The following is a 27,038-nucleotide window of genomic DNA, read 5'->3' on the forward strand; positions in this document are numbered from 1 at the left end:
GTCAAATTAACTTCTGTGCAACAGTGTTCTTTCAGTGAATATTGTGCTAATTTAATTGTTAAGCAATTTCTTGTGCCCTTGCTGTGGTAACAGAACAAAATGGTGATTTTACTATTTTTTCAGGTTAAACTTGAAGCTTCGTCTGTTTGCTTTTGCACTGTGCACTGTGATGAACCTCAACATAAAATCTTGGTCTTGGTTAATCCCCAGGACACAAAGACAGGTTGGTAGTTATTAATCAATTTAATAAACAAGGATTCTGATTTGTTTACAACAAATGGAATCAAACACCTCAGAAATGATGGTTGTACTCTTCGGCTGGACTTAGAAGGACATCAAGGCAGAACTGATTTATTTTCAGCTTTTAGAGATCTGGTAAGGCATTATGATTTCTGTTTATTGACACACATATTGATTGTTGTATTGAAGACACCAGACACCTTCTTGCCCATAGTGACAGTATTTAGAGCTGCTTTTAAGGGTAACACTTACTGTTCTTATTAATGACATTGTACGCACAAGGTGGAGCCCTTTTGTTGGAGTGTCACCGCAGCCCTGCGAAGCACAGGGACCATTCTTATCCCTGCCGGACAGGTGAGGAAATGAGGCCTCTGATGGTCAGCTGGTGTAGGGTAGGGGATTTTTGCAAGGTGATTATCCGGTGGGGTTTTGTTTCTGGTGGTGAAATTTATGTAATCTGTAACTCATTTATTCTCCCTCTGCATTATGAAGAGCCTGCTTTTGACTAATTTCAGCTTCTTGGAGTGAGTGCTCTGAGCACACGTGGATGGCCGTGCTCAGCTGCATATAGGGCAGGGGTCTGGGGCTGTTGGCAGTGAGCAGTGTGAGGTTGGAGAGCGTTCCAGCCTATCAGTCCACCTGGAGCCCAGGCCACCAGTGAGCTGGAAGCAAACTCCTCGTCTCTGACCTCAAGGGAGTCCCAATTCAAATTCAATCCTATTTAGAAATTTACTCCTTTATTATACTTTAATGTGTTTTACAGATTTCCTACAATTCCCATATATTGCTTTCCTAATAAGAAATTTAAAAAACAAACCCTTAGTGAGTTAGCCCTCTTTCAATGTTGTGGTGTCTGGTGAAAGTTTGGGGTTATAGGTCTTTAACTACAATTTGCAAAGGGGCCTCCTTCAGCTCTCCAGCTCCCCTGGAGATGGACTTTTGCCTTAAACACCGCATGTCCATCTGGGGTTTGTAGTCAGAGGATGCCCTGTTCGATGGGTGTCACAAAGCCCAAGGTGACCTCCTTGACTGGGGAACATTATTCACCATGTAGACTGTTGTTAACGCTTCTCTTGTTACTAATCCTGAGACACGAATGTGCTTAGCTAGCTCTCTGGGAGTTTTGGGCATGTTGGCGAAGCCGCCTCCTTGCTCCAGGGCTGGGGGTGGCTGAGCTGTGTGTGAGAGCTTTCTGATCAAGGTTCAGGACATCTCCTATTCCTGTCAGGTCAAGCCCTGGTTGAACAAAGGGACTGTGATAACCCCAGGCCTTTGACATTGCCTTGAATTTGCGACTCCAGCTGGCACCAGGTTAGTGAAAGTAACAGGATGTGCACTCCTTGGGAAACAGATTATCAAAAAACTCTGAAAATATCATTTGCCAGTTTTAAGAAAATGTCCAAATATCAGCAGCCCTCTCCTCTGCCTTTTTTTTGGCATTTAACAATATTCTGGTAATAGGTCTTTAACTGCAATTTGCATAATGTAAATATATGACTGACTCTTATAAATCTGTTTCCTACTTCTATTGTACTTAATTTTTTGATTGTTTTCAAGAATGTATTATAATAAATATTCATAAACTCCAAGAAATCTCACTCTGGACCTTTCTTTATATTTCATAGAGCTTTAAATAAAGTTTCCAAATGTTTTCCTGCTGTTGGGGCTCTATGGTTGCTGCAATTTTGTGTGATTTCCAAAAAGCGCTCAGGTGTTATCCACACCTCATGCTCTTTAGTCTGGTATTTTGAAGCAGGCACGATACGTAAATGCACCTCTTGTGGCTTGAAACATGTGGACTCCGAAGCAGCTGGTGGTACCATAGAGCCTCTTCACAGCTTTGACATGTGCCACTTCAGTCATGTGCTTAGCTGTGACCATTGAGAAGGCTGTCCCTGGTTCCTTTATACTTTTCCAATTATATTTGTGAAGGCCTTGTGTTTGTGTGTATGTGTGGTTAGATGGAAGCTAAAGGGATCAGAGCTGTTTGATAAGCCTGTGTATGAGTTAATTATTGGTAAGCTGATTGAATCCATCATAATAACTTCCAATAACCCTGCGAGCAAATGAAAAACATCCTGGAGTTGTGAATTCCCCGGCGGCAAGTAGTTAATACTCCCGGCGGGCTACCGTGAGGATGTGAGTTCAGGCAGACCTCAGAGACATTGCGCAGGTTCCAGACCACTGCAGTAAAACGAATCGCGATAAAGAGAATCACACGAATTCTGTGGTTTCTCAGTGCATAGGAAAGTTATATTTACCCTATGCTGTAGTCTGTTAAATGTGCAGTAGCATTATGTCTAAAAGAACAATGTACACACCTTAATTAAAAATACTTTATTGCTAAAAAAGCTGACCATCATCTGAGCCTTCAGCAAGTCATAGTAATCTTTTTGTAATAGTGACATCAAAAATCACTGATCACAGATCATCATAACAAATGTAATAATAACGAAAGAGTTTGAAATATTGCGAGAATGACCAAAATGTGACACAAAGACGTAAAGTGAGCAATTGCTGTTGGGAAAATGACGCCGACATAGGGTTGCCACAAACCTTCGATTTGTAAAAAAATGCAATAAAGTGAAGCACAGTAAAGTGAAGCACAGTAAAATGAGGTCTTCCTGCAATGCAGCTGTCCAGCTTTCCCCTGTACGAAACTGGGGATGTGCCTTCCGTGAAGGTGGTTTGTGAAGTACGTGCCCTCGTTCTGTCTGGCTGTTCCCTGCGGGGCTCATGCTTGACTGTTTCTCTAATCAGTGGCTGGTTTCTGTCACCGAGGGGACACAGCCGAAGCCTGCCAAGAACCTCCCTTCCTAAGTTGTTTTGTACCTCCCCACGGCCCTATCTTTCATTTATTTCCCCTTGTTTTACTATTCCTCTTATTTTTAAATTATTAACTGAATTCAAGTGTTTACAAAGATTAAAAAAATAACTCCTGTCATCAAAAAAGTAGTCTTTTCTTGCCTCCTGTATTAAATCAAAACTGCTTATCCTGGCATTCCAGATTCCCATCAACTGATGGCCTTTTGCTTCTCTCATATCTTCCTGGGACCTGCAGAATAGAATAGATGAACCTGGACTTTGGCATCAGATTCAACAGACTTGGCATCCTGGCTCTGACAACTGACTGAGTGACCCGGATAAGTGATTTGGCCTCTCCGAGTCTCAGTTTGGTCATTTGCAAAATGGGGGCATCTTAGCTACTTCACAAGGTAGTTGTGAGGATGAAATGATTTGTGGCAGAAAATCTGATGCTTTGGACCATCTAGGGCAGAGAGTAGGCATGAAATTAGAAGTATTCTTCCATCATGGTGCACTTTTGCATGTTCTTCTCTGTCTCTGAGTGCTGTGTTATAGAAGCACAGGGTTTTAGAATGGGAGACCTTCTTGTCAACTGCTGGCCAAACTTTGGCAGCTGAATTACCTCCCTGACGGATTCTGCTTGCAAACCTCTTGGAGAGGAAGGTAACACCACACTAGGGCAATCTAGTCTGTTTTTGAACCACTCTAATGGTAAGACCATTGTTCTTTCTACTAATCCAAAACTGCCTCGTTGGATAATGTCATGCAGTCCATCCAAAAGCAGCCAGAGATCAAGGATGGGCCGGGGAGGATGTACCTCTACACCACCTGGATAAAAAGAAACAGGTGGCAGTTCTCATCCTTGGAAGCGCAGTGAGCCTGGACATTGCAGTGGGCTGCTGGAAAGCACATGGAACCTGGGGCTGCCTTAATGGAAGGATAATGTTCCAGCTCAGTTACAGCCCCATTCTCTTTGGTTGCTGCTCAGGATGCAGCTGAAACAAACTGGTGCTTATCCGTGGAGAGCAACCATGGGGGTTGAGAGGGCTTGAAACCATTTGAACAAGGCTCGAGGAAACTAGGGCTATTTATCTTTAGAGAAGGGAGACAAGGGTCCAGAAGCTCACAGTTGAAAGGGTGTTTAGATCATTAGGTCCAGTGCTTTCCAAGATGATTTTAGGTGGTACAGCTGAATTTCAGAAGGAGAAAAAGGATGATCTTTTGAATTTTATTTCAATTTTAAATATATCAAGGAAAGAGATTCTGTTTCCTACTAATATGGCTTTAACACTTAGCTAACACTTGTTAATCTCCTTTAAAAAAAAAAAAAAAAAGAAAGAAAATAGGTCTCCCAGCTGAGCACCCTTAGCTAGACTTTAAAGATCTATCATAGTAAGATTTATTTTTATAATCATAGCAAATGATGCCTCTTTTATGATAGGGCTAAGAAGGTAGTATAGAGATATATCAGAATCACGAAGGTGTTGTCTGGGGCACCGGCTTCTAGTCTGGGAGAGCCTGGTCTGTTCCGGGACAGCTCTATTAGAACGTTCTTCTTAAGGAGCCCAAACTGATATGCTCGTGTGTCTCCTCATTGGCCTAGTGCCCCCACAGGGGCCATCCAGGTAGGTGGGCATGGCTGCCCCACAGGGCAGATCTTCCTAGGCTTGAGGCCAGCTGCCGTGTTTCCTGAGTCTTCTTTTAAGATCACTCACACGTTTCTCATTCTCTAGCTGTCCCTCCTTTGTTGTGGGCTCCAGAGCCCATCACATCCCGGATCCTTCTTTCAGATCTGGCTTCTCTTGGAACATGGCGTGCAGACACCACGTCATGGATGGTCTGGTGGAAAGAAGCTGGGTTTTGGAGTCAAGTAGACCTGAGTTCAGATCTTCTGCCCTTTATGAGTGGGTGGCCTGGGTTAAGTTATTTAGCACCTCTGAGCTTCAGTTTCCTGTCTTCCTACTCAGGGGTGTGGCCCGTGGGCCAGCAGCGAGACGGCACCAGCACCGGGAAGCTTGTTAGAAATGCAGGCGCTTGCGCCCCACCCAGACCCACTAAGTCAGAATCTGTCCTTTAACAAGATCTCCAGAAGCCATCTGAGAAGTGCGCTCTAGAGAACCGTGAGAGGAGAGTGGTGGCTGGTGAGAGCATTCCTCACTTTTCTTGGACATTCTGTTTCCACAAAGTTAGCCTCAGTTTACCTTGGCATTTCCTTAGAACCAGCCCAAGGCTGACTCACCTCTAGCTGACAGCTCATTACCATGCATGCCCGGCCCCTGGGCTTTTATCACAAACTTGTTATCAAGACATGGCTCTGTCCTCCAATGTTTTGAACCCACAGGAAGGACAACTATTATTCCCATTATATATATATAAACAAACAGTTTTATGGAGCTGTAATTCACATATCATACAATTACCCATTTAAAGCATACAATTCAGTGATTTTTAGTGTATTCACAGAATTGTACGTTTGTCACCACACCTAATTTTCATTACCTCTAGAGGAAACCAACCCCACTTCCCTATCCTCCTCAGCCTTAGGCAGTCTCTTCCATTTCTATAGATTTGCCTGTTCTGGACATTTCCTATGAATGGAATCATGGAGTATGTGGACTTGTGTGTCTGGCTTCCTTCATTGCATAATGCCTTCAGGAATCATCCATTCTGAAGCATGTTTCAGTACTTCATTTATTTTTATGGCTGAATACTATTCCATTGTATGGATTTGCCACATTTTGTTTATCGATTTACCGATTGATGGACATTTGGGTTGTTTCCACCTTTTGGCTATTATGAGTAATGCTGCTGTGAAAATTCTTGTACAGGTTTTTGTGTAGATATATATGCACATATCTTTTTAAGTCAGTGTTTTTGTTTTCTTCAGATAAATACCCAGAAGTGGGATTGCTGAATCATGGGGTAGGGGTAGTTCTGTTTAAAAAAATTTAAGGGACCTCCATACTGTTTTTCATAATGGTTGTACCAACTTACATTTCCACCAATAGTGCATAAAGGTTCCCTTTTCTCTACATCCTCACCAACACTTGCTATCTCTTGTCTTTTTGATAATAACCATTCTAACAGATGTGAAATGATATTTCATTGTGGTTTTGGTTTCCATTTCCCTGATGATTAGTGATGTTGAACACTTTTTAATGTAGCTGTTGGCCATCCGTATGTCTTTGGAAAATGTCTATTCAGAGTAAATGTATTCTGAGATTCAATTTCCAATGTGTGGAAGGGGGTGGTTTCCCATAACACCAAGTAGTTCTCTAGATACCAGCTGGATGTCCTTCCATTCACCTCAATTCTGACACTACCTGGAGATACCATCAGATTCTACAGGTTAGGGGTTCAGTCCTACCAGACTCCCTTGCCCCCCACTTCAGATGCCAGTCTCAAGCCCACGATTTACCTGTACGTCTGACCAACTGGCTATAAATCAGAGGTTCCCATGACTCTGTGCGCCCTTCAGGCTCACCACTCTCCCAGTACCTCCACATGTTCACTAGCCCAGAAGTTCTCTGAACCCAGTCCTTTTGGATTTTTATGGAGGCTTCATTACAAAGGCATGATTGATTAAATCACTGACCATTGGCAGCTGATGCAACCTCCAGGCTCTCGCCCCTCCCCAGGGGTCAGGGGGATGGGACTGAAAATTCCTACCCTCTAATCACGTGGTTGGTTCTCCTGGCAGCCAGCCCCCATCCTTAGGTGGGTCCAAAAATCACCTCAGTAACATAACAAGAGACACCTTCCCTGCTCTCATCACTTAAGAAATTCCAAGGGTTTTAGGAGTACTATGCCAGAAATGGGAAGAAGACCAAATATATATATTTCTTAATGTAAATCACAGTATCACACAGATCCTCTGCCCATTTTTTAACCACATTGTTTTTTTTGCTGTTGAGTTGTATGAGGTTTTATATGTTTTGGATCTTTTATCAAATATATGATTTGCAAACATTTTCTCCTATTCAGTAGGTTACCTTTTCATTTTGTTGACAGTTTCCTTTGCTGTATAGAAGTTTTTTAGTTTGATGTAGTCCCACTTGTTTATTTTTGCTTTTGTTGCCTTTGCTTTTGGTGTCAAGTCCAAAAAAATCATCGCCAAGACCAGTGTCAAGGGGTCCTTGTGGTTTTGATTTGCATATCCCTGGTGACTAATGATGTTGAACATCCTTTCAAGTGTCTATTGGTCATTTTAATATCTTCTTTGGAGAACTATCTATTGAGATCCTTTACCCATTTTTGCATTGGGTTATTTGTCTTCTTGAGTTGTAAGAATTCTTTATATACTCTAGATACTATCCCTTATCAGATTTATAAAAATTTTCTCCTATTCTGTGGGTTGTCTTTTTACTTTCTTGATGGTGTCCTTAGAAACACAAAAGTTTAAAATTTTTATCATGTCCTGTTTATCTGTTTTTTGTTGTTGTTTTGTTGCTTGTGCTTTTGGTGTTAAATCTAAGAAAACTTTGCCTGTTTGAAGAGTAAGTCCTTTCATCCAGTTATGTTAACTCTTCCTTCTGGCTGTGTAGTTAATATCATTTGAAGTTCTGAAGGTGTGCATTCTTTATTTTTAATACAAGTATTTAAAAATGCTTATTAAAAAAATTCATGCAATTATTATACCACAAAACACACACCTAACCCATTATTTAGCATACATTTCTGGAGATTTCAAGAGACTTTCATAAAATGCAAGTCAAGGGACTTTATGAAATGCATGCCTACAGTTAAGAATGGAGGGAAATCTGGCTGCTGAAATTAAGATGACTTATGTTTAACTATTCTCCTAACACTAGCTAGAACACTGGTCAGAAAAGGGAGTGAGGCCAATTTGTCTCTTCTGGTCTTGGTGAATTCATGCTGATTTTAAGTCCAGTCTTTCTTTTCTAGGGTACTTACAGATCATCTTTCATAATTCACTCTAGGCCACCATTAGGAAGGGATGTTCAGGGAACCAGGCATTAGTTCCAAGACCTGCACCTTTCCCACACACACCAGGATGGCACTGGCTCATGTGTCTTTCTGGCCCCTTCCGGCATCTCATGCTCTCAGTGACTAAAGGTTACAACTTCAGGATCACATTTGCAGGTCTTCTGGCCTCTGGGATGTACATTCACTGAGGCTTATGCCTCTCTAAAAGTAGCTAATGCACTCCTTTGCTTTTCCACTGTTTCCAGCTGCTTGCTCCTAATTTGGAGGCCCTTTGCCTTCTCTGTGGCCAGTAGAGCCTCTGGCTAAGTTGTATTTCTTCCTCGGGCTCTCCCCTCCGAGTCCCACCAGCCTACCCAGGCAGCTGTCCTGTTTCCTTGAACGTCTTCCCAGCCTGCCTGAACTTCCTCAGTGCCCGGCTTTTCCTACTTTGGTCTTACAGGATGGTGCTGGGCCTGGGGACCTTGGCTGTGGGGAGGCCTCTTCCAGCCTTTGCACTCGTCCTTTTAACATCTGACCCTTTCTGATGGAAGCCCTCTTGGCAAGCTCCTAGGCCATGTGGATACTTTTCCTAGATGATCTCTTCCTGTTTTCCTTGTCAGGAAACTTGTCAGGTTTTTTTCAGCTCTCCTTATGACAATATCTGTTTGATCTTTTTTTTTTTCTTCCGTAAAACCTAGTGGTTGATGATCAGAGGGCAGAGCAATGAGTGTCCAGAGGCTGATTAAAAATGTCTATTTATAATTGAGTCAAATGTAAGAGACCTAATGCCACAGTGCTATGGAAGTTTCCAGAATAAGGGGACTCTTGGGTATTGCTGGGTGTAGGAGGAGCACGAGTTCTTGGCAGGGAAGTGCCCATCTGGCTAGCATACGGGGTAGGAGGCCTGAGAAGTTCTCCACTGCCCACTCACCTGGACCTCTAGTCTCCTCTCCCACTGTCCAGGCTGACTGGTGGTCACACAGTGGTCACACAGCTGCTCCTCTGCCCTGCAGGGCTGGGTGCTCTGGACATGAAGCAGTACCCGTGGAGGCACAGGGAACCTGGAAAGTAGGCCCCCTCATCCCAGGCAGTGCCCCACCTTACAGACTCTGGCCCTGAGTCTTACTGACCCCTTCTCTGAACGTTTTGAAGTTTCCTTTCATAAAGCCTTCTCTACACTCCTGGCCTCTGCCTGGTGGGGAGGCCATGCTGAGGGGAGCTGGCCAGATGCCTGGTGACGTTATGGAGGATGGGTGGGACTGGGGCTGGAGAGGGGTGCGCCTTTGGATCTCAGCCCTTCGAAGAATGCCTTAGTCATGATCGGAAAGAAGGATGGAGAGAAGGGAGGACAAGTGTTGAGTGTCCAGGAGTCTGGGAGCGCCCACAGGAGAGATGCTGAGGCCTCGCCCGGTGGGGAGAACTCGGGTTGGTGAAATAGTGGAAATGACAGGATTTGGGATGAATTGGAGGGGCCAGGGAGGGAGGCCTGGGAATGACTGGGGTTCTGGCTGGGCCAACAGTGCTGGGTGATCTGAAAGGAGAAGCTTGGGGCGAGGGCAATCTGAGCTCCTCTGCAGGGTCTATGGGCTGTCAAATTGAAGGAGGGGTCCGGGCAGGGACCTGGACCCCAGGTGTACATCATTTTGCAGCTGTTCCTGGCTCTTTCTTCCTGGAGGGTGTGTTGTGAATTCCCTGTGCAGGGGAAGTGGCGAGGCTGAGAAACAGAAAGCAGGGTCCTTGCGGAGAGAGAGGACAGGGGGACGGCTGTTTGTGTTTGTTACCACACGCTGGCTTCCCTGATTGGAACAGCTATCCCCCCAGCTTGCTTCCAGGACGTTTTGTGACCAAGCATAACACTCATCCTTCAAATTGCTGCTAATTTATTTATGGCTTTTGGTGATTGCGTGTCATGTGCACCCTGAGAAAAACAAGCAGGGAATCAAAAAATGATGATTTTTTCCTGGAAAAGCGTGCCCATTCTAGGCCTGCAGTGACAGCAAGAGCCAAGGCAAACATTCAGTTGAAACCAGAGCCGCTGTGTAGCCGCCTTCCTGGTGGCTGTCGTGGGCTGAGGGGTGATTGTGACACAGCGGGCCCGGGGCCAGGCCTTCTCTGGGCTGCGTTTGGGGCAGGTGGGTGGTGGTTCAGGAGGGGTGGGTGGGTGGAAAGTGAGATGCCCTGAGATGCCCAGAGAACTTCTGCAGAACTGAAAGGCCCTTTCTGGGACGTTCCTCACCCCTGAGAAGGCTGCCCAGATTTGGGGGAGGGGTTGGGGGAAAGGCCAGAAGATGGGGTAGGGGGAGGCGCTGTGAATTTTTGACCTTCAGGAAGGGGGCACCCAGCTAGAGCATCTCCTGGTCCCCTGTTTGCCTTGAAGGGAGAGGTCAGGCCTCCCGGTGAGTGGGATGGATGGGGCTAAACCCAGCTCTGTTTAGCAGGATGAACCTGTGGACCTGAGTCAGTGAAGTGGTTTTTGTATCTCTGGTAAAAACCAAGCTAATATGGCAGGAGTGGAGGAGAGGCTTGTTGCCCTGGTGAAGTCTGAGTTTCAGCATGTGGAGAAGTAATTACAGTTTTCCTGGCTTTGAAGTGTGATGACCCCCGTGGACTCACGAGCCCCAAGGGCTCAGGGACCACCTGATCAGCAGCCTCGTTGGTGCAGCCTCCCGTGATCCCATGGACGTTGAATCTTTACGTTTAAGTCTGTGCTTGCGTTTTGAATAAAGGAGAGGTAGACATTAGCCTGAAATGGGTCCCATCCTCCCCCCTTCTACATGGGGGAGTCCCGCTTAAGTGAGTTTGACAGTTTAGGGGAAAAGAGTTGTGGCCAGAAATTCAGCCTCGATTTAAATACCTGCTTCTCCTGGTGGCTAAGGTGCCCGTGTGGCTGTACAAGCTCAGCCGGTGTCAGGTGGCCCCCAGGTTGAGTAGGATCCGACTTCACATAAGCTAAGAGAGCTCCATGCTAGAAACCAAGAGAGTTCTGTTTTCCGTGGGCCGTGACGGATGCAGATTGAAGAGCTATTTGCAGTGACAGCACTGTGTGTTTGGGAGCACATGTTGGCTATTGTTTGGGATTTCCTTCTTTATTCCCTATTAATTTATGACACTTACTGTGAGTTGGATGTCAGCGTAGGGGAAAACAGCATCCCACAAACAAAGACATGTCATTCTTACCAAGGGACTAATGGTATTTGGAAAACAGAGAAGCTCCAAGGAAAATATTCCGAACGTCATGGATGTGCGGGGATGGGGGTGCTTCTTTGAGGCATCCTAGGGTTTTACCACTGCAGCTTGGGCTGTCTGCACCTCTCCCTGCTTCCCCCAACCGTGAGAAACTTGCTGTACTTGCCTTGGTGCGGCCTGTGATTTTAAGATGCCTTTCCTAGATAGACTAGCTCTGGTGTGGGTTTCTTTCTGCCTCCAACACCTTGCCGTCCAGCTGTGCCTCAGGATCCAGGCACCTCATCTCACCTGATCTTCCTGGAGTTAAAATCTCCACTCACGGAAACAAAGTCGCCGAAGGCAAGAAGGGCCTAAGAACCACAGGGAAGTTGATGCAGATGTACTACAAACCAGATGTTTCCTTCTCCCCGGCAAAGAGGTGCCCAAGTTCACAGGGCATCTGGGGAAGCGTTTTCCTCTAAGGAAGACATCTGTATGGAAATGGTAGCCCGAGTAATGCGATATGACAGTTGCTATGTCAACTTGCGTATTTTTCCCCTCCCCTTAAATTATTGACCGGCTCAGTCAATGTTGCATAAAAGTCATGCAATGCCTTGGAATGTGTTTATGTGCTGTCCTCTGCCAGAACTTTTCAGCATTTTTTTCCTACGTGTATTTTGCTTTTGGGAAGATGGCCTGTCACTTTGGTTTAACTGTGCTCTTTTTTGGGGGAAGTACATATTTCTTAGATTTGTAACAGGGCAGTGGTGGCTTAGACTCCAGGGGAGCAAGTGGGGGAGGCTGGTGGGGGGTAACAGGCAGACCTGAAGCTCCTTCGGTTGTGATTGAAGAAGTGTGTAAACCATGGGCCAGTATGTGAACAGCTTGCAGTTATTGTGGGGAGGTAGGGTGTGTGTGTGTGTGGGGGGGGGGGTGGTGTGCATGCGCGCGCGTGCGCGTGAGAGCTCCTCCCTCCTTGGTTGCTGTGATGGTGTGGGGAATGGGCCTTCTCTGTCTTTGCTCACCTCGGGCTGTGTATCCAGCCACCTGCTGGCCACCCTGACCTTGCTATCTCTAACAGGCATTTCAAAACTGAAACCCTCACACCTCTTCCTCGTCCTCACTTCCTCCTGGTGAAGACACCTGCATCCTTCTTCTCAAGCTTGGGAGCCGGCTGCTGTCCTGCCTTCCCTCTCTCTTCTGCCTTAGGACCAGTTTGATACCCAGGTGGTCTTTTCTGCCCCCCGAGTATCTCCCTCCCTGCCAGCATGACTGCTTCACTCAGCCCCTCCTCACTTCTTGGCTGGATGACCACAGGCTCCCATTGCCCTCCCTGTCTCCAGCCTCACCTGCACCCGAATCCAGTGTGATCCTTCTCAAATAACCTTTTTCTTTTTTTTCTTGTTAATTTCAAAAGGACTAATTCTTCCCATAGTTGGGCATAACCCAACTGTTCTCTTTCTAAACCACCACTCTGATCATGTCTCACATTGATTGGACTCCTCCAGAGACTGACAAAGCCAGTACCTCAACCTGGTCCCCAGAGACCCCAGCACCGGAGCCCAGTCTGGCTCAGGCCCATTCTTGGAACTCTGCCTAGCCCTTCCAGACAGCTTGCTATGGTCTGAATGTTTGTGTCACCCACCAAATTTATATGTTGAAATCCTAAGCCCATGTAATGGGGTTGGGATGTGGGGCCTTTGGGAGTTGCTTAGGTCATGAGGGTGGAGTCCCCTCGAATAAGGACACCGTGAGAAGTCAGCTGTCTGCAACCCAGAAAGGCTCTCATTAGAACCTGACCATTGCTGGCACCCTGATCTTAGACTTCCAGCATCCAGAAACGTGAGAAGTAAATTTGTGTTGTTATAAGCCACCCAGGCTATGGTATTTTGTCACAGCATCATGAATGGATGAAGACACATCCCTTGAGTAGGTGCCTGATGCTGCTCACGTCTTGGGCGCTGGTCATGGTCTGTGTGGTCCTGGCCTGGTGGCCTGTCTCACTTCTGCTGGGCAGTGTCTTCTGCCCTAGATCCCTGGTGCCAAGTACAGTGCCTGAACTTGTCAGTGTTTGCTGAATAAATGGCAGCCCTCCTCCCCGTCTTGATGTGCAAAACGAGGTCCACTCTGTTCAGGTCTTTCCGTGCTGGCCTCTCCTTTCTCATTGGTGTCTTGGCTTGTTGCCTCCTCGTCTCTCCTCTCATCTTTGTCTTCCCTACTCTGTCGGCCTTCATGGAGTCTGGGCCCAGCTCTGTCCCCTTGTCTCTTTGTCCATTCTTCACCTGGAGCATAGAGGTTAGAGCAGGGGCTCTGGAGTCACTGAGAGCCAGTTCACATCCAGTCCCAACACTGCTGTTTACAGGCACTTGATCTTGAGTTTCTTAACCCTTCTGAGCCTCACCTGAGAAAAAGTCAGCCAGACGCTTGGTGGATGCTTGGACATGTGCTTCTGGTGAATATTATTACTTTAAAACAGTAATCGGGTCATGTCCCTCTCCTCTGAAGCATGGTGGCCGCTGGTGGTCTGCAGGGTACGGCCCCCAACCCCTCCCTGGCCAGAGGTGCTTCGCATCCCAGGCACTGTCTCCTCCTCCAAGCTGTAAGTGTCTTAAGCCAGTCTAAATTTAATTCCTCCAGTGGATTTATCATGTGCTCTGTACATAATAGCTGCTCAGCATGTGGGTTGGATGAGCACCGTGTGCTTCAGAATTGTGACCTCTGCAGGGTCCTGAGCCACTTTGCTGCCTCCTGCATCCTTGGTGCTGGGCAGATGAGGAGGGACGGCAAGCACGGCCACACGAGCCACTGTCCCCCGCTGGGCGTGGGTCCTTGCAGTGCTCCTCCTTGCTGAGCTGGACGGTGGCCTCCAAGTCCTTCTCAGGACAGCTCCCCGCTGCCACAGCCCACCCATCCAAGGTGACGGGTGACAATCAGCTCTTCCTGAACCTGTACTTTGGAAAAATCACACTAACTTTTTTTTTTTTTTTTAAATTAATTAATTAATTAATTTATTTTTGGCTGTGTTCGGTCCTCGTTTCTGTGCGAGGGCTTCCTCTAGTTGCGGCAAGCGGGGGCCACTCTTCATCACGGTGCGTGGGCCTCTCACTGTCGCGGCCTCTCTTGTTGCAGAGTGCAGGCTCCAGACGCTCAGGCTCAGTAGTTGTGGCTCACGGGCCCAGTTGCTCCGCGGCATGTGGGAATCTTCCCAGACCAGGGCTCGAACCCGTGTCCCCTGCATTGGCAGGCGGATTCTCAACCCCTGCACCACCAGGGAAGCCCCACACTAACTTTTAAAAAATGTATGTTGTATTGATTGATTTAAAAATATTTAAATAAAAAAGGACTTAGCTCCATTAAGAAATCTTAGGCAAGATGAAAGGTTTTAAAATCTTGTTGGGAGGTTCTGGGCAGGTGAAAGTGTGTGCCTTGATCAGGCGTGATGCGTCCCCACAGCCCTGGAAGGAGGAAGTGAGGAACATGATGGTTGGCTTAATGCACCCTGATGGAAAAGGACCAGTCGTGAGCAAACATGGTGAGTAGGAATGTGTCCCCACTCACGTTGGGAGGTAGCAGATAGGGTGGCAGCAATCAAGCTGGGGAAGAAAGACAGACATTTCCCTGCAAACCGGAGCAGAAGGTTTGGAGAGGGAGCTCCCAGGAAGAAACCCAGTGTTAGCAAGCAGCTTCCATTGTGTCACTGACAAAAGCCAGCAAATAACAAAGGGCTTTTCATACTTTTTTAGAATCCCAGAGCAACACTTGAAGCAGGTGGAGGAAGCTTTTGGACACCACTGAAAAGCTCCCCTTTGGGCAAAGCAGTTTGGTGAAATGAGCTCTTTCACCAAATCTGCATAACGGCCAGGTGAGAGGATGTCATGGGCTCCATGTGACAGGTGGGGGACTCGAGGTGGGGGAAGGGTGAAGGTCACGCTTTGAAGAAGCTGGAATCTGAACCCCACCTGGCTCTGAAGTCTGTGTTCTCCCTATACCAGGTCCATAGGGACGTATCCAAAATGCCTTATATTGTCTTGCTCTCCACCAGCACTGGTTTATGTTTGTTGAGATGGCTGTGAAGAGTGAAAGGTCTGTGTTGAGATTTATTTTTATGTGTGTGGATGTCCGGTTGTTCCAGCACCATTTGTTGGAAAGACTATCTTTGTTCCATTGTGTTGCCTTTGCTTCTCTGTCAAAGTTGACCAAATAGAAGTTGACTACATTTACGTGGGTCTATTTCTGGGCTCTACATTCTGTTCCATTGATCTGTCTGTTCTTCCACTGATACCACACTGTCTGGGTTGCTGTAGCTTTATAGTAAGTCTTGAAGTTGGGTAGTGTCAGTCCTTCAAGTTTGTTCTCCTTCAGTGTTGTCTTTTGCCTCTCTATGTAAACTTTAGAATCATTTTGGTGAAATCCACAAAATAACTTCTTGGGATTTTGATTGGGATTGCATTGAACCTATAGGTCAAGTTGGGAAGAACTGGCATCTTGATAATATCGAGGCTTCCTATTCGAGAACATAGAATATCTCTTTATTTAGTTTTTATTTGATTTTGTTAATCAGAGTTTTGTAATTTTCCATGTATAGCTCTTACATATATTTTTGTTAGATTGTATAAATCTAAGTATTTCATTTTGTATAAGCCTAAGTATCTCATTTATGAGGGGTGCTAATGTAAATGGTATTGTTTTTAATTTCAAATTCTACTTGTTCATTGCTGGCATACAGGGAAGTGGTGGGCTTTTGCATATTAGCTGTGTATCCTGCAACCTTGCTATAATCGATGTTTGCAGCTCTGCCTCTCCCTTGTTTAAGGCTTGCCCAGCTACCCCCAATACTTGGGGTGCCCTGAGTGTGGCCTTGGACTTGTAGGGCTCTGTGCCTCTGCTCATGGGTTACTCTGCCCTCGCATGTCATCTCTGCCTGTTTTGAAGCCCTACACAGTGATCCAGAGCCCGAGCTGGCAAATTCCCCAGGGATGCTTTCCCAAACCCCTCAGCAGAACTGACCCCCTCCTCTGGGTCCTCTGGACTCTGGCTCCGAGCTCGATTCCTGCACCTATCATGTCCTGCCCTATATCACATCAGCTTGTTTAGCTCTCTCTTCTCTGCAGGCTACCAACTCCCAGGGGCAAGGATGGAGACTTACTCATCAGCCTCTGGGGACCTGGGACAGGGCCATTCGTGCATTCGGGAACTCAGCCCCAGGTAGTTGAATTCAGTTCATCCTGCTGAGCCTTGATGAAGCCAGGCCACTGGGAGTTAGCCTTAGGGACCTCACTGTCTTAACTTGTTCGGAAAACCTTGGGGTGTCATAGAATAAAATCCATTACTGGCATCTTCTTTGTGGTTACATGTCACTCAGGGGGAGAGGGGAATTAAGTCAGTGAAGCAAGGCTGGCCTGTGACCCACAATGCCCCGTCGACTGCTGTCACCACTGCTCAGCCTTTTGCAGGGGTCCAGTCTCCCAGGTCCTAGATGGTGGAGAGCCAGAGGGTACTGATCAGGATTGTATTTTTCTTTTAAAAGTATGGATGTGTGGTTTCCACTTTCATTTTATTTTATTTTATTTTTTTATTTATTTAGGCTGTCTTAGTTGCAGCACATGGGATCTTCATTGTGGCATGTGGGATCTTTCGTTGTGAAGCGCGGGCTTCTCTCTAGTTGTGGCGTGCGGGATTTTCTCTCTCTCGTTGTGGCACGTGGGCTCCAGGGCGCGTGGGCTCTGTAGTTTGTGGCACGCAGGCTCTCTAGTTGAGGCATGCGAGCACCGTAGTTGTGGTGCGTGGGCTTAGTTGCCCTTAGTTGCTGCATGTGGGAATCTTAGTTCCCCGACCAGGGATCGAAGCTGCGTCCCCTGCATTGGAAGGCGGATTCTTTACCACTGGACCACCAGGGAAGGCCCCAGTTTCCACTTTCTAACTCTTGGAACCTGCTGGCTCCAGGGTCTCAGAAGCGATGCCCCAAGGCTGGCTCTTCAGTGCCTGCCTGTCCCCCAGGTCCATCTTTTGTCCTTGCTGAGCTGGAAACAGCCTCTCTCCGAGGACTCTGGCCCCATTCCTCTTGCCTGTTTCCTCTTGACTAGGTAGCAGGCTTTTCTGATCAAAAGCTGCTATTCTTTGGAAGGCTGACTCTTTTTCAAGAGTTGTTTTTGAGGACAATTCATTTTAAGCCTATTACATTTGATCAGACTTCACCTTCATCGTTATGTACACTTAACAGCTTAAGATTAGTTTTGAAAAAAATTCAGTCTATTTTGTGAAAACTTGTGTGGCTAATTAATGCTCTGCAGTGCACCATGAAACTTGCAAGGCACCACACAAACACCAAATCATAACACATTTCCTGTTTGAAACTGTCTTAGTAAATTGAACATCTGTATTACAGTAATACACTGTATTAGTAAATTGAACATCTTTTATTGATTCACCTTGTTAAGCAGGGAAATAATCCTTATGGTTTTATAAGCCTCTTGCAAGTTCTAGTAGATGCCATTTGGAACATGAATTTAGTTGAATAAGTGAAGGCAGATGTCAGGCATTTAATTGGCACTTCTCTCTCAGTCGGCTGTATCAATTTTGGAACTATTGTTGGAGAAGGCAAAATTCACCAATGATATGAAACTGACAGTGAATTAGATGCTGTTGGTCTTTGGAGAGGAGGTAGGGACTGTGCAGAGTTAGTGCTTGACAATAGCTAATGTCATCACCTGGTCTTCACAGGGTCCTCTACGAAAGTTCCTCAAAGAGCAGAGAGGAATAGGGAAGAAGGTGGTGGCAGCTTAACTTGATTGCCCCACAAAATTTGTTTTAAACTCTTGAGCCTTATATTAAATGTTCAAGGGACTTTTGTTTTCTACTCTGTGTTGTTTTCCTTCAACTCTTCAGCCAAAACGATTTGACTGGGAAGATGTATCTTTTTATCTGTGGCTTTTGGACCCCTTGGGCTCAGATACCTGGCTTGAGAAACAGGTATAAAAATGGCAATTAAAGGGGTATAAAAAGATAGTGGAGGAGAACTAAACTATGGTACCTTCAGACAATGGAATATTTTAGCACCAAATACAGTGCTGAAAAGAATTTTGAGCTATCAAGCCATGAAAAGACATAGAGTAACCTTAAATGCATTTCACTAAGGGAAAGAAACTAATCTGATGACTCCAATTATATGACATTCTGGAAAAGGCAAAACTATGGAGACAGAAAAAAGATCAGTGGTTGCCAGGGGTAAGGGGTGGTGAGGAGGGATGAACAGGCAGAGCACAGAGAGTTTTTAGGGCAGTGAAGATACTCTGTATGATATCATAGTGATGGATACATGTGATGATACATTTGTTCAAACCCATAGAGTGAACCCTAATGTAAACTAGAACTTTGGGTGATATGATGTATCAGTGTAGGTCCATCAGTTGTAACAAATGTACCACTCTGGTGGGGGATGATGATAGTGGGGGATGTGTGTGGGGCAGGGGGAATACGGGAAATCTCTGTACTTTCATCTCAATTTTGCCATGAACCTAAAACTTCTCTTGAAAACAGTCTTAAAAAAAAAAAAAAAGACACCAGAAAATAACCAAAGTAACTTTAGTGTTTTAAAATGTAATTTTTTTTTTTTTTAATATTTTATTTTTGGCTGTGTTGGGTCTTCGTTTCTGTGCGAGGGCTTTCTCTAGTTGCGGCAAGTGGGGGCCACTCTTCATCGCGGTGCGCGGGCCTCTCACTCTCGTGGCCTCTCTTGTTGCGGAGCACAAGCTCCAGACGCGCAGGCTCAGTAGTTGTGGCTCACGGGCCCAGTTGCTCCGCGGCATGTGGGATCTTCCCAGACCAGGGCTCGAACCCGTGTCCCCTGCATCGGCAGGCAGATTCTCAACCACTGCACCACCAGGGAAGCCCCTAAAATGTAATTTTTAAGCAAGGAAAGGAGAGACAAGAGGCAGAGGCCATGATTGCATTTGCCTTTGGGGTGGCCCCTCAGGAGGGATAGATTGGCAGGGGAGACTAGGGGGACAGGGGACCAGGTGGAGTGCTCACAGTCACCTGTGGAGATGGACCAGTGGCATTCAGGGTTGGGGAGGGAGTGGATCCTGTCCTGGGGCAGCAGGTGGAATGATGGGACCTGGCAACTGCAGCATGAGCAGGGGAGAACTGACGCATTAATTAGCAGGTGCTGAGGGCATCCTACCTGCCTGGCCCTGTGCTGGGTGTTTCACACCTGATCCTCACTGGAATTTGTTAGCCACCTTGGGTGATCAGTTTGGGCAGCTCCGATGAGGAATCTGGGGCTTGGTGAGGTTGAGAGTGTTCCAGGATCACCTCTACTAAGCAGCAGGACCCATGTCTAAACTCAGAGTGGGTGGAATCAACAGGCCTCAGTGACTGTCTAGACAAGGGTGGGGCATGAGTGGGGTAGGAGAGATGTGTCTACCCTTCCTCTCTTGCAGGTCCCAGCCCCAGAGTCTTCTTATCCAAAGACCCCCCCCACCACCACCCCTGCATGATTTGCCCCATCAACAGCTGACCCATCTCTGGCCTCTTGGAAAGAGCACTGAACTTGGAGTCCAGTGGCCGAGGGCTGGACCCGACCTCAACCCTCCTAGCTGTTTGCCTTCCCCTCTCAGAATGTTAGCGTCCTCAGAAAAATGCAGATGACAATTTCATCGTGAGAATGAAAGAAAAGCATGTAAAAGAAGCCAGCGCCAAACCCAGCACCGAGGGTGATAAGAAGATGGTTTGTTCCATGCCCTTAGATAATGTTGGGTTTGACTAAATTTGCGGAGTTCCAAGTTGTGTCACATAGTTGGACTTTGAAAAAAAATATAATTCTCACCCATTGAATTTGTCAATATTGGTGTGTAGCCTCTTGCGCTCAATAGCATTGGGGTACATCCTGTGTTGGGGTCAACAACAGGCCATCTCTGCAGACAGCTGTGAAGTCCTTTCAGGTGACAGTGGTCACTCTGTCCTGGTCAGTGCTCTCAGACAACTCAGCTCTAGAAACATCGCCTGCTTTTGCCGCACATAAACTTTCCTTTGCACCTTCACAGTGGCTGTATGTTGCTAAAATTGCCCCTTTGGTGGCCAGTTGGCCCTGTGTACAACATTGTTTTCTCTTGGCTTCCTCTTTAGTTGTGGCTGTTTACGTGAAGGAGTCCTGGTGGACCACTGAAGATGTACTAAGAACCTCTGATCCTGCAAGAGAAGGTCTGATGAAGGTGAGGTATTGCAAATTTAAGTGGACATTGCAAAACAGGTTTTAAAGGTCAGCGTACTTATTATCATGTTAATAATTTAAAGCAGTCTACCCCTGTGGATTCATTTTCTAGGACTGCTGTAACAAAGTGTCAACAAACTGGGTGGTTTAAGCAACAGAAATGTATCATTTCCCAGTCCCAGAGGCTAGAAGTCCAAAATCAAGGTGTTGGCAGGGTTGGTTTCTTCCGAGGGCCATGAGGGAGAATCTGTTCCAGGCCTCTCTCCTAACTTATGGTGGCCTCAGCTTTCCTTGGCTTATCAATGGCATTCTCCCTGTGTCTTCCCATCCTCTTCCCTCTGTGTCTGTCTGTCTTTGTCCAAATTCCCCTTTTCCATGTGGACAGCAGTCATGTTGGATTAGGGCCCACCCGAATGACCTCATCTTGACGTGATCATCTGCAAAGACTCTATTTCCAAATAAATCACATTCATAGGTACTGGGGGTTAGGACTTTAACATCTTTTTGGGGGACACAGTTCAATCTATAACACCCCGCCAGCAAGGAAAATAGTAGTAAATGGTTATATGCAACAGATACCTGGCTATTGGTAAATCTCTCTTACCTTCCTGAGTGGCCTCTCACATCTTAATTTTGAAACTTTAATCCACATCATTCTCTCTAGGGTGTAGGGAAGTTCTGTTTATTGCATTCCAGTAATGTTTATTGGTACTTATTATGAGGTAGATATTACGTTAGATGCTAGCCTGTGTATTACCCGGACTTTTTACAGGGATTATCTGACTTCAGAATCTTTAAGGTATTTGTTTTTCAGACAAAGAAATTGAAGCTGAGCCACACAGCTGGTAAGTGATTTAACTGGACACAAATGCTAGTCTCTCTGACAGCAGGCCTGGTGGTCTTTGAAGCACTGTGGCTTTATAGAGACCTAGGATGATAAGGGTGATGGTTCCTTGTGGCTAAGGATGTTCAATATCTTTTCATGTACTTATTGGCCATTCATATGTCCTTTTGAGGAAAATATCTATTAAAATCCTTGGCCCACTTTTAAAAAAAAATTATTTATTTGATTTATTTTACGCTGCATTGGGTCTTCGTTGCTGCATGTGGGCTTTCTCTAGTTGCGGCGAGCAGGGGCTACTCTTCATTGCAGTGCGAGGGCTTCTCATTGTGGTGGCTTCTCCTGTTGCAGAGCATGGGCTCCAGGCACGCAGGCTGCAGTAGTTGTGGCTCGCAGGCTCTAGAGCACAGACTCAGTAGTTGTGGCGCATAAGCTTAGTTGCTCCGCGGCATGTGGGATCTTCCCAGACCAGGGCTCGAACCTGTGTCCCCTGCATTGGCAGGCGGATTCTTAACCACTGCACTACCAGGGAAGCCCGATAGATATTATTTTGAAAAGGGTTTTCTTCCAGTAAGTTAACGATGGCTGGAGATTCAGCAAATGGGTGCTGCCTGGCATACACACACACACATCTGCCTGTGTGTGTCATTGTCTGTGGATGAAGCAGGTGGTATGAGCGGTTGGGTGTTCTGAATCCCAGGAAGAGTTTGATTTGCTTTTTAAATATATATATATTTTTTAGAACAAGAGTGGTCACTTCCCTCGTGTATCGATTCTTCTAAATTTAGGTGAGGAAAACCCTCACATTTTCTGAAAATGTGGCTTATGTTGTGAACAGAGAGATACTTGGATGTTAATTCCACTTAATGAACCAGGATGTAAAGATCTATCTGCCCCAGCTGTATGTAGGGATAGTTTCCCTCTCCATTTACAGAACTTGGTGTCTTGACTTTTTTTTCTTTTAATTACATTCTGTTTCTTAGCCAGCTCTTCTTTACAAATTACCAAACCAAACCAAACAAAACAAAAAACCAACTTTCTTAGTGTTCCTTCTGTTAACATAATTAGTGGTCCTAATTGAGGGATTAGAACTGGTTCTTAGTTTTGTGTTTTCAGAAACGTTTCTAAGTCAGAATCACATGTCACACAGTTTTTTCCCCCTGTAATGAAATTGGACAAATTAAGTGCATTTTCTTTTTCTCCTTTTTTCTCCTGCCAGATTTTGATTGGATATTTCCCTTCTGCCAGATGCAATCTGTTTTTCTCTCCTGGCTTTCCTCTGAACTTTTTGGTTTTATAAGTTGAAAAATATAGCCTCCCACATTACACCCCTTGGGTTTTGTGATGAACTAGTTATTCTTAAAGTCTGAACTTGATTTGGCTGCTACTGTCTGAGATACAAAATTGAGGTGGCTTCTCAGAGTTAAGCTGGTGTGGCTTTTGCAAATCTTTTTCTCATCTAAGATTTGGCTCCAGATGAAGGTGAAATATTTTTCATTCTGGGCCAATTAATAAGTTTATTGGCACTAAACACTTTGTGCCATTTGCTAGAGGGCTGCAAGCTGACTTATTTTTATTATTGGAGCATTTGAAAAACATACAAGTGTCTGAGAGACCACTTAGGCAGTCTTCTCCCTTGATTAGTGGAGGAAACTGAAACTGAAAGGCGTTGTGAGTTTCTGAAGGTCTCCCAGCAAATCTAGGCCAAGAAGCCATGACCACAATGATGATGGTGATGATAATAAACATTTAAGGGTCCAGTATTAAATACAAAACCAAACATTCATATTTATATCAAACTTCCCTTTCCCAAACCTCTAATGGATGAAAATGCAGAAGGGAGCCACTGGCTGGGCTGCAGCAGGTGCCCTGGCCTGGGACTCAGAAGTCCTGGTCTGGTGTTGCAAACCTGCCTGCCTTTGATAGAGCCCTTGTCCAGCTGTCTTAAGGCCTCTTTGGAACAAGGCAGGGAAATCAGTACATGTAATTGCTTAGCCTCTTTGAGCTTCAATTTCCTCACCTGTAAACCAGGACCTCTCTGGCGGGTGGTGAGAATCGAATGGCGGCAGGTGGGTGGCAGTCTCAGCCCAGGTAATACTCTTGCTGATTTCATGGTGCTGCATAGGAAGGGGCGACAAACACCCACACCCTTAGGCTGTCACACAGCAATGTTGTTGAAGTAAAAGCTAATAAAACAATACCATCACTTTGTCACTAGCTGATAGGTTTCATCTCAAGTGCCACATTTTAGCGGTTGCTTGTAGTTGTCCGGGAGACTGCATTTAGGAGGATCCTGAGACCATATCCAGGCTCAGCCACATAGAGTGGGGATTGATTAGTTATGTCTGCTGTGGGTGCAGGAGTGGGAGGCCTTCATTTATGCCACACCTGTGCCATCTGTGGGCTATACAAATGCAGAGAATATGAACAGGCAGGAGCAGGAAATCATTTTGAGTTGTTAATGGTCAAGCTCTTTTGTGGGCCTGACCTTGACCACAATACAGTTTCCTCAATTGTCATGACGTTGCAATGGGTGAGAGACAGTTCCATTTTGTAGCCTTAGGATGGGCTAGGCCTTGAGTCCCAGTAACTCTCTGGGGTTGGGACTCTAGTATGTGCTCAAAATCTGTCACAAGCCATTGAAAATCAGTTGCTCTTGGTGTAGCAACTGGACACCAATAATAATACCCAATTATTTACCCTCCTTCTGAGGGTCAGAATTCTGGGGCTGTTGTTAAAAATGGCAGACTGTTTATCTCTGGACACATCCAGGGTTTCTGCTGAAATGGCTTGCCTCTATGTAACCTTCTGTTTCACTGGCATGTGACTGATTTTTCTCTGTCTCTTCACATTCCATGTCTGTGGTCCTGGAGATCCAGGAGGCCCCTCTGGCCATGCTCCTCGCTCCTGGAGGCCAGTGCATGTGAAAGGTCAGGGGTGGGAAAACCTCCGTGAGAAACTATGATCCGCATTTTGGATCTTGAGCATGAGAAGAACTGGATGGTGGGGGAGCCCACACCTGGCCCCGGCGTGTGGGTTGATTCCAAGCATAGAATTTATTGTGTCTGATTTTCCCCTCTTGTCTCACTTAGATGTTCTTTTTGTTTTTCCTTCAAAGGTTCAGTCATTTGGGGAAAGGATTGTGCTTTTCATTCTAAACGTCGTTATTTTTGGAAGACTGGAGAGGAATTTGGATGATGATGACATGTTTTTTTTACCTCACTCTGTGAAGGAGGAGGCTAAAATTCTGTGGAGAGACGGAGCAGCTGTTGGATTTTACACAACCAAAAGGAAAGGTAAGGGCCATGCGGCCGTGTGGGGTCACTGCCACTTCAGGCTCTGGGGGGGAGGCTTCTGGGTGTCTGCCTGCCTTGGAGGACTCCCTGAGCCCAAATGTTACTTGGAGAGAATCTTCTGGCACTAGAAGTATCACTAATTCAGCTGTCATGTAAATAAGCCGAAGGTATGGATTTCATTTTCACCACATTGCTCGTTTTACTGGCAAACAGAATGAAAATTCATCATGGTCCTTGGATTCCCAGGCAGTGCCATGTCCCCTGTAAAATACTTGTTGCTGTTAATGGTTGTAAAATGACTTTGCAAGCACAATGCTTTTCGTTTCTTTTCTTTAATGTTACCAATTAGCTGTTAGGAAAAATGCCATTGCTAATAGCTGACATGTGGTGCAAAGGCACACTGGATGCCAAGATTTATAGACATTACCTCAGAAGAGAGGGAGGTCGGCCGCGATAACGAGGTTAGGGTAAAATCCTGGGACTTATTTTTAGGGGCTGTGATGAGCAGGGAGTGTGGAACTTGTACTATTTTGTCTAAGAGATCAGTCTCTTCTTTAACGTTGCTTTCTTTAATAGCTTCTTTGATTTTGAAAGGCTGTCAACATCTCTGACCCAACTGGTCCAAGCCCCATCATTTAATTCTTACAAAGTTCTGAATTTTAGCAAAAATAAAATTTCCAGGTACACCACCATAGATATGCTGTTGTCTGAGTTGAGTGTTTTTCTCTGGGGGTAAAAAGGCTATGATTATGGTTTTGAGCTGTGTTCACATTGTGTATGTGTTCCACCTGTCCAGGATGGAGTAAACCTGCGTTTCAATTTTTCCCTCGGTGTGGTGTGAGATGACCAGTTTCCCACGCAAGCAAGTCATGTAATTAATTATTCGTCAAGGTCAGTCATAGAGGCTGAAGCGCCTGTGTCTTTCAGCTCCTTGGGTCATGAAAGCCCTTTGTCCTTTGTTTTGATGTACTGTTTCACTTTTTGGGGTGGTTGTATTCTTTAGTCATTATTTAGATAGACCAAGGATCTGGAGAATACTTGAAATGGAAGTATTTTTGTAATTCCTCTTTCTTGGGAGACTCATTTGTTGTCATTTTCTACCAAATGGCTTGTCTTAAATCTGTAGCTAAATCATTTGTGCTGTAGATGTCCTACTAATAGAAACAAAAACTGTTAACAGATTCCAACCTGATGTGTGAGAACCACAGCTGAGGGGCAGAAAGAGCTTGACCTTGGTCTCGCCCACTGCTGCTGTCGCTCCTGGTTGCAGTGATACCCCAGACTTTGTTCTGTGAGAATTAATCAGAGGCTGGATGTGGCTGCCTCATTCTTCCCAAGGCAGACCCAGAACCTTGGAGTGGAAGGAGGATATTATGGTGTTGAGTTGAGGCAGATCGGTCTAGGTGCTTGGATTTCTGCCTCCTCTTCATTTCTGACGAATTCCACGAATTTGATGGAAAGTTCTCTGAAGCTGCTTACTAGGTATTGTTGTTTTCATCCATGAACTGATTTTTTTAAGTGGCAATTGACTGTTAGTTACTCAACAATTGAGTTAGTTTAAAAAGTATCAAACGAGGGACTTCCCTGGTGGCGCAATGGTTAAGAATCCTCCTGCCAACGAAGGGACATGGGTTCGATCCCTGGTCTGGGAAGATCCCACATGCTGTGGAGGAACTAAGCCTGTGCGCCACAACTACCGAGCCCACGTGCCACAACTGCTGAAGCTCTCGTGCCTAGAGCCCATGCTCCGCAACAAAGAGAAGCCACTGCAATGAGAAGCCCTTGCACCACAACGAAGAGTAGCCCCCGCTCGCTGCAACTAGAGAACGCCCGCATGCAGCAATGAGGACCCAACACAGCCAAAAATAAATAAATAAATAAATAAATAAATTAATTAATTAATTAAAAAAGTATCAAATGAGTAGAAAGTTAAATAAATAAAATATATTTTTCAAGTATACACTGCCAATTAAAAACATTTTTTTACTGCCTGTTTCTGGATTAGCTTATTTTTGGAGAGACAGAATAAAAGCATTTCCATGGAATAATTATATAGACCTTGCCACCAGCAATGTTTGAGAGTTCCAATCACTCTACATCCTTGCCGGTACTTGGTGTTGTATTTTTAATTTTAGTCGTTCTGCAAGATGGGAAGTGGTATCTAATTTTGGTTTTAATTTGCATTTTACTAATGATATTGATCATGTTTTCATGTGCTTTTGTTATGGTCCTATATCTTCTTTGGTAAGTGTCTGTTCAAATATTTTTGCCTATTTTTATTGGGTTATTTGTTTTCTTATTATTGAGCTTTGAGCATTCTTTATGTGTTTTAGATATTGGTTCTTAATCAGATATATTTTAAAAACATTTTCAGTTTGGTTTAATAATTTTTTCAAAGAGCAGAAGTGTTAAATTTTAGTGAAGTCTAATTTATCATTTACCAATTTTCATTATAATTCAGTTCAAAATATTTTCCAATTTACTTTGTGATTTCTGTGGTTTCTTTAAAAGTGAGTTTTAAATTTCCAGGTATTTGTGAGCTGTTCCAGATGTTTTA

At 45.3% G+C, this 27,038-nt stretch overlaps 1 protein-coding gene across 1 annotated transcript in view; it reads left to right on the plus strand.

The window, feature by feature from the left end:
* The window catches only part of LOC137772902 (protein FAM169BP-like), an 82,880-nt gene that overhangs the window by 23,370 nt on the left and 32,472 nt on the right, over positions 1-27,038 (plus strand). Inside the window, 2 exon segments of the mRNA XM_068557070.1 lie at positions 20,260-20,345; positions 24,304-24,481. Coding sequence (XP_068413171.1) covers positions 20,260-20,345; positions 24,304-24,481 — 264 coding nt within the window.

The sequence above is a fragment of the Eschrichtius robustus genome, chromosome 1 (genome assembly GCF_028021215.1).
Source record: "Eschrichtius robustus isolate mEscRob2 chromosome 1, mEscRob2.pri, whole genome shotgun sequence".
Classification (NCBI taxonomy): domain Eukaryota; kingdom Metazoa; phylum Chordata; class Mammalia; order Artiodactyla; family Eschrichtiidae; genus Eschrichtius; species Eschrichtius robustus.